We start from the raw sequence: 8,173 nt of genomic DNA on the forward strand, positions 1-8,173 counted from the left end.
AACGCCCACTTCGGGGAACTTGAACGCTTGCTCATGCCACCCACCAACCCAGTGGCATGTGGGGATGAGGGTTACAAGTTCACATACCCTTCCCTTTTGTTTTCTTGTGCTTCTTTCTGCCTAAGCACCTCGAAACAGGCCGAACGGTTGTCGTTGCCATGTGACTTTGTACTGGTGGTTTCCTTGCTCCCTCTCATTCTTGAGGGCCGTGGGGAGTGGGGGAGAGTTAACTGTTTGAGACATGGTTCCCAGGGTGAGTAGGCACACACAAGAGTGAGCCAGGATGCTTTGAAATGAGCCGCTTTGTCATCGAAGGGGCTTTGTCATCGAAGGGCTTATTTCCGCCCTGAAGTACTTCCTTGCAGTTGAATAGATAGTGAGAAGGATAAACACTCATCTTTCTAGGGGGAGTACGGTTCTGTTAGGAAAGCTGGAAAATTCTTCTGTAAGTGCAATCATTTAGGGGAGAACAGAGACAAGTGCCCTAATTCTAGTAACTAGGGAGAACTGAATGGCTCACATGTTCTCACCTTCACCCCTGCCCTTGTGGAAGGTTCCTGCTGCTTATGCTCTACTCCTGTTCCCTCTCAAGGAGGAAAATTGTTAACCCTTCAATCCCTCTCCCACATCCGATGCAGATGGCTTCAACAGCTGGACGCCTTTGAAAAAAATGACTTTCATCATGACGAAAACATATTACTTGCAAACAGAGCTGAGAGAAAAAAAAAAAAAAAACCATTTTCTGTGATCATTCTTCCTTTGGGTTTCTGAAAAGTGAGGAAAGTTTTCAGGAAAAAAAAAAAAGCCATAAAGTTGTCTGAGGATGAACTCAACATAGATGAGGGAAGACAGCCATTAAGATAAAATAAATTAGAGAATGAGAAACCATTACGATACTCCGCTGTCTCTTTTCAGGAGGTTTTTTTTTTTTTCCAGAAACTATTAAAACATCTAATAAAAACAAAATGTTTTAAGTTATGAGTGGCTTTTCAGGAAAGTATCCCTTTGCCTCAAGTGTGACTAACCAAAAACATGCAAGTAAGATAAATCTGTGTGAAAGAAAGAAGTGGACGAAAGTGAATTACTGACCTTGGCTAGAGATGAATCTCAAGGGTTGTACTGAACCATCATTCCTGGTGATTGTGGACAAAGTCTCTGGAAGTGTAGGTGTCCTCACCTCGGGAATGGGGGAGCAGGGGCGAGGGCAGAATGCCGCAGATTTGCGCGCTGGGTTCAAATCCAGGCCGAGTCATTTCCTAGTCCAGTATGCTTTGGACAAATTACTCAACTTCTCTACCCCGAGTTCTCGCCTCTGTAGAATGGGAATAGTAATAGTACTGCCTCATCCATCACAATGTGTTGAGCAGATTAAAAGATAAAATGCTTAGAGATACAAACTGCTTAGTATAGCGTCAGAAAAATGACTAACGGTTGCACAACACACACAATGAACGTTTCCCCGTATGTGCAAAGACTTGATGCTAAAGGACGCAGTTCAAGGTATTCCCGTGTGGAAGCGTGTTCAACCTGGGCTAAAACCCAGATGAAACAGTATTCGCAAAGTCCGCTGGCAAACTTTCATGGTGTCAGCTCACATAGCACAGTGCTCAGGGATGGGGAGAGAGTACCATGGACCGGATTTTGCCCATCCTCCAATTTATATGTGGAAGCCCTACCCCTCCAGTGTAAGTATATTTGGAGACAGGGCTTTTAGGAGGCAAAATAAATTAAGTCACACGGGTGGGATCCTATTATGATAAGGATCAGTGGTCTTCTAAGAAGAGGAGGAGAGAGAGGTCTCTTTCTCCAAGGGCACCAAGGAATTTGAACTTGAAAAGCCACGTGAAGGTAAAGCAAGAAGGCAGCCGTCCACAAGCCAGGAAGAGAGTTCTCACCGGAAACAGAATCAGCCAGCACCTGACTCTTGGAATTCCCAGGCTCCAGAACCGAGAAATAATTTTTGTTGTCATTTAAGTCACCCAAACTGTAGTACCTGGTTGTGGGAGCCTGAAATGATGAAGACAGAGAATAAGACGCCATTTTTTTCTTTCCCTGCGACCAGAAAATTTAAAAATGTGCCTTCAAGGACAGAGAATGCCCTGTCCTAGCCTTGAGAGACGGTCAAGTGTGCATAAAACGAAGAATTGGTTTCATCTCATTTTGAAAGAAATACATCCAATCCTATTTTTCAGGGTAAGTAACTTCCAAATGGGGAAAAACCTTCACCTCCCATTGGAGAGGCATGCTTCACCCACCAGTTAGTTGGGGAACATGTTTTGCTGCACAATTCAAACCTTTAGGCAGGTTTAAGTGAGAAATCTATGTCAATGACTTTTGTGAAAAAAAAAAAAAAAAACGAAAACAAAAACAAAAAACTCCTTGAAACTAGAAGGTTCAGTGCTCTCTTGACAAGCATTTCTGCAAATGATTCACAAGTCTGAAGACAGATGTTATCATCAGTTATTAACATCATTTCCCCAGGGAGTGGGCAGTGTCCCAAGAGAGATAAAAATGTAGACAGAGGATGAGTAAATCCTGAGACATTCTAGTAATTTCTGCGGAAATGAGGTTGATGGCCATGGTTCTGCCTCTTTGCCAGCCCTACCCTAAGCAAATTGCTGCACAGCCCTCAAAAGTGGGGATGCTGTAGGACAGCGGCAAAGGAACCGGGCTGGGATTCAGGAGATCCGGGGCAAATTCATTAGCTCAGTGACTATTCATTGAGGGCCAACTATGCATTATGGTAAAGTGGTGAGATTCAGAGACTAGAGCCAGACTACCAGGTCAAGTCCAGCCCTGCCCTTCACCAGGGTGATGGGGCCTTGGGCTAGTCAGTCTTCTCCTGCCTTAGTTTCCCCAGCTGATGGGTTGGACTGAGAACAGGGCCTGAATGTCGTAAGTATGTGTTTGCAGTTATCATTGCTGCTACATGGGCCGGGGTCCATCCCAGCTCCTGGCATCAACAACCCCCTTCTGATACTTCATAGCTCTGTGTGACCTTCAGCAAGATCCTGAACTTGTATGTGCATCAGTTTCCCCATCTGTAAAAAGGAGACAGCAGTGCCTGCCTCACGGGATTCTATGAGTTAGTGAAATAAAATATGCCAAGTGCATGGTGTAAAATAATTGCTCAGGAAATGTTTTTCTTATTAATAATGGTTAATTTTCTTTTTTCCTTGACTTTCAGCTCCTCCACTCCCCCCTGCCCCCCACCGCCAGCCACCACCACTTCATTATTTACCATGGAGAATCCTTAGCCTCGACCACAGGCAAACCCTGATAATACTTACGGGCGAGAAACGTTGCTATGTTCTCTCTCTATGGACTTTCTCTCTTTGATCATTTGCGGTCAGGGTCTTAAACACACAGCACATAGTAGAAGTCAAAATAATTGTCTAAATCAGGGGTCCGAAAGCTTTTTCTATACCAGGTAGTAAATACTTTTGGCTTTGCCAGCCATACGATCTCTGTCACGATTACTCAACTCTGCTGTCATAGCATGAAAGCAGCCTTAGACAATTTGTAAATGCATGAAAATGGCTGCGTTCCAATAAAACTTTATTTACAAAAGACAGGCAGTGGGCTGGAATTGTCCTGTGATCTGTTACTTTGCTGGCCCCCTGATCTTAATCTAGCCACTCAGCAAATACATACTGTGCACCTCGTATGTGACAGGCACCGTCCTAAGTGCTGGGGATACAGCTGTCAATGAAACAAAGCCCTTGCCAAAACCGAGCTCAAGTCATATTTAAAAAGCATTTGTTACTGTCTATTTCCCACAATGAAGCGACCAAGTAAAGACAGTTTTCCAAAAAGGGAGGGATCATTTGTGTAAGATGCTGTTAACCGTTTGGATAAGCTGAGAACTGGGAATTGGCCATTGGATTTGGCGACAAAGAGGTCATCAGGTGATAAGAGCAGTTTCCATGGAATGGTGGGGACAGAAGCCTGACTGGAGTGAACTCAAGATGGACAGGAGGCAAGTGGGTGGGAACCATGTGGACAGGGGGGGAGGAGAAGCACAGAAGCGAAGTGGTAGGTGGAGGGGACTCGGACTCAGGCTCAAGGAAGGGGGTTGTTGTTGCTGCTGCTGTTCTAAAAATGAGGCGATCCAAGCATGCCTGCACAGAGAATGATCCAGAAGAGAGGGACAGTGGGATGTTATGACACAGGTGAGAAGGAGAAGTGGTGTTCTCGGGCGATGTTCCAGACTGGCAAGAGGGCAGGGTCCCCAGTACCCAGCTGAGGGCGGGCCTCTGCCAGGAGCAGGTGCGGTTCACCCCTGGTAACAGGAAGGAAGACAGAGCAAAGGATACAGATTCAGTTCCGGGAGAATGATACAGTCCTTTTTTTTTTTCCCCCACTCAAATCAGAAGCACTATCTGCAGATGATAACAAGAAGGGGAGGAAGTTCTGAGGAGAGATAAGAACATTCAGAACGGTCATCTCCAAGGGTGGGAGACTGTAGGGATCTGCGACACAGAATCAGCTTGCCAAGCGGTGCTGAGGTCCCTTATGGGGGGTGACCAGCCAGCAGGCTGGCATGTTTCTCCAGCCACTGCCCCTCCTGGGAAGAGTTTTCCCACTAGGATCCTCGCTAGGCCTCTGGCCAGCCTACGGAATGAGTCCTTTCAGGTTGTTTGTCTACTTCTGGTGCAATCGCCAGAGTCCAAGGGGATGGCCTCCAGGGCACGAATCATAGCCTATTCTGTCCATATAACAGTCCGGCTCTGTGAGGGGCTGTATGTTGGGTGGGGGTAGTTTCCCTAGAGTGTCCTGTGGGCATCATCCCCTACAAGGGGGCCAAGGCACTGAATAATGGTCTGTGGTTAGGCCTGGGCAGATTCACTTGGTATCGGGTGGCCATGACTTTTTTTTTTTTTTTAAATGTTTATTTATATTTGAGAGAGAGAGTTGGGGGAGAGCGGGGGAGGGGCAGAGAGAGAATCCGAAGCAGGCTCTAGACTCTGAGCTGTCAGCACAGAGACTGACGCGGGGCTCAAACTCACAAGCCGAAGTCAGATGCTTAACCGACTGAGCCACCTAGGTGCCAGAAGTGACCTTGACTTTGATGTGACAGTGAAATCCAGGAGTATAATATAATATTCAAAGCGTCCAAGGCACAACATTGCCATATCCCACTCTGTTTTCAAAAGTTCTTGCACATGACCATGAGCCCTGTGTCTGTAGTGAGAGGCAATCTAGTTTTGTATCACCATGTTTTCGGTTCTTAATATGTACCAGGCACTATGCTAAAATGTATTATTTCAAGTAATCCTTAAAACAATACATCGGTAGGAATTATCGTTGTGTCCAAAGTTTGTAAGGCAGTATATCCAAGGTCACTGAGCAGAAAATATCACTAGGGCTGCCAAACCTCTACCACTGGGAGAGACTGAAAATATCCGCGATTCAGTTAGATGTCTCATTTGACTGCAAGTAACAGAAACTCCCAAAATATCAACTTAAACAAATTAAGTGGGGGTTTTTTTTCTAGTGTGAAAAATCCAGTGGTGAGAAGTTCAGGACTGGTAGATAACTGCACCACACCGTCTAGAACTGCAGTTTCTTCTGTCTTTCTGCTTCCCTATCCTTGGTTCGTTGTTACCTCGTGGCTACAAGATGTCAACGCTACCTCCAGCACTGTATCGGCATTCCAAGCAGAAAACAGGGAAGGACAGAGGACCAAGGTACATGCTAATTTATTCCCCTCACTCCACCTTTTAAAGAGCTTTCCTGGAAGCCCCACCTCACCACATCTACGTTCATCTCATTAGCCAGAACTGCCATAGGATCAACTCGGGCTAAAAATATAGAATTTGGGCTGGATCCATTTCAATCCTAAAAAAAAAAAAAAAATGATGCCGCACTTTCCACTGTTTCTCTAGCGAACCTCTTTGCCAAAACTGCTAAGGCAGTATGCATTCTTTAAGATCAGAAGAGCCAGCTTTCCGAGTCGTTGGCCAGGCAGGTCCGGGCGGCCTGAGCTAGCGGTCTTGTGTCGAGATGCTTCAAAGTCTTGTTTAAAATGTTTGGACTCCCACGAGGCCAAGTTTGCGAGGAGATTTGGGTAGGAATGGGGTTGACGGGCTTTGTTGTTTTTAAAATCAGGACTGCTGATAAAAGAAGTAAAGCTTTGAAAGCTTTGAGTCATGCACCTGCTCTAGGTCGTCATTAACCAGCTTTCCCTGGAGCGCACATCGGGCGGACCGTCAGCCTGGCTGTAAATTTCCGCAAGCTCTGTGAGATGGGAATGGGCATTGCGGTACACTTGTAGAAGGCGACATGAATACATGCACCTGGGGGAGGCACCACTGCCTGTGCCCATGTTCCTCTGTCAGCGCCCCCCGTGTGCCTGTCCTACTGTGAATAGATCTTTGTGACATAGCAGGTACAGTCAGAATCTCACCGAGCCATCTCCTCATTGGAAAGCCTAAGGAACTGAAGAATGAATATCTCGATTATCATAGGTGTTGGGGATCAGAGCTAGGCAGCCACACTTCTGACATTCAATCAATATCTGTTAAACAGGGGGAAAAAAGATTAGAAGAGCCACATGGTTAATATTCTTGGAAGGTTTCTACGCATGTGAAGTGTGGTTATGTCATAGAGAAGCTTCTCCTCGTCGTTTTAAGGGAAACACCAAACTTCTTCAGGACAGCTGAGTCACTCCACGAGGAGCAGTATCCAAGACTTTCATCTGCCAAAACAATCCAACTATCAAAATGCATCCACCAATTTCCCAAGTCATTCCTCAAGGATCTGGAATTTCACAAAAGGGACAGTAACAATCCCATCCAGAGGTCTTTGCACCACTACATGTAGGAGCTAGAAAGACCCCTCTTCTTCCTCTTTCTTCTTGGAAAGAAGACCCCTCTTCTTTCAAGAAGGGACAGAAGAGCTTACACTTCCAAGGAAACAAGATACTTTTAAATCAGTTTACACATGTACCTAGTGGGCTGACCCCAATGTGTGGGTTAATAAGGCTGAGTGGTAGCATCTCGCATTGGGGTGGTACATTTGTTATGATTGATGAGCCAATATTTACACATTATTATTAACTGAAGTCCATACTTTACATTAGGATTCATTCTTTGTGTAGTACATTCTATGGGTTTGAACAAATGTATAATGACATATATCCACCAATATAGTATCATACAAAGTAGTTTAACTGCCCTAAAAATCCCCTGTGTTCCATCTGACTCCTCCCCTCTCTCCCAAACTCTTGACAACCGTTTTACTGCCTCCATAGTTTTGCCTTTTCCAGAATGTCACACAGTTGGAGTCAGTATGTAGCCTTCTCAGATTGACTTTCTTGACTTAGCAATATGCATTTAAGTTTTTTCTGTCTTTTCATGGCTTAATAGCTCATTTCTTTTTATCACTGAATATATTCTACTGTCTATATGCACCACAGTTTACTTATCCATTCAACTACTGAAGGATATCTTGCTTGCTTCTACTTTTTGGCAATTATGAATAAAGCTGCTATAAACACCCATGTGCAGGTTATTATATGAACATGTTTTCAACTTTGGGGAAACGCCAAGGAGCACAATTGCTGGGTTGTATGGCAAGAGTATATTAGTTTTATAAGAAACTGTCAAACTGACTTCCAAAACTGCCGTACCATTTTGCATTGCAACCAGCAATAAATGAGAGTTTCTATCGCTCCGCATTCTGGCCAGCACTTGGTCCTGTCAATGTCGGTAGTTTATAGCTGGTTCATCCAATAAATATTCAATCTGCACCTAATTAATGCCATACACAGAGACACTCAGTCTCTTAAGTTGCTTAGAGTTCAGAATACCTGTAGGTTGAAAGTGGAAAGTTTTGAAAAGTTCCGCCTCCTTTTGATCAATAGTTCTTAAACTTTAGTTGGCATCTGAATCACTTGGAGAGCTTGTTAAAACATAGATTGTAATGGGCAAAGGGGGGAGGCAGGGCTCACCTCCAGAGTTTCCGATTCAGTAGATCTGGGATGGGACCCAAGAATTTGTGTTCCTAACAAGTTTCTGGATGCTGTTGCTGCTGCTGTTGGTCCAGGGACCACACCTTGAGCATCACTGCTTCTCACGTGGAAGAAAACTGTCAGATGGGACTGCCACACCCACCTTGGGCATCAGAAAAAACCCTGCCAAACGGGACAACTACAACCTTCACATTAGGC

The 8,173-nt window shown here is 45.0% G+C and overlaps 1 protein-coding gene across 1 annotated transcript; it reads left to right on the forward strand.

Moving 5' to 3' along the window:
- The first annotated feature begins 6,006 nt into the window (after positions 1–6,006).
- Positions 6,007–6,178, forward strand: LOC122229472 (ATP synthase subunit ATP5MJ, mitochondrial-like). The gene is given in 2 exon segments (XM_042954627.1): positions 6,007–6,050; positions 6,052–6,178. Coding segments are annotated over 2 exon segments (171 nt in total).
- Positions 6,179–8,173: the final 1,995 nt, after the last annotated feature.

The sequence above is a fragment of the Panthera leo genome, chromosome C2, assembly GCF_018350215.1.
Source record: "Panthera leo isolate Ple1 chromosome C2, P.leo_Ple1_pat1.1, whole genome shotgun sequence".
Lineage (NCBI taxonomy): Eukaryota > Metazoa > Chordata > Mammalia > Carnivora > Felidae > Panthera > Panthera leo.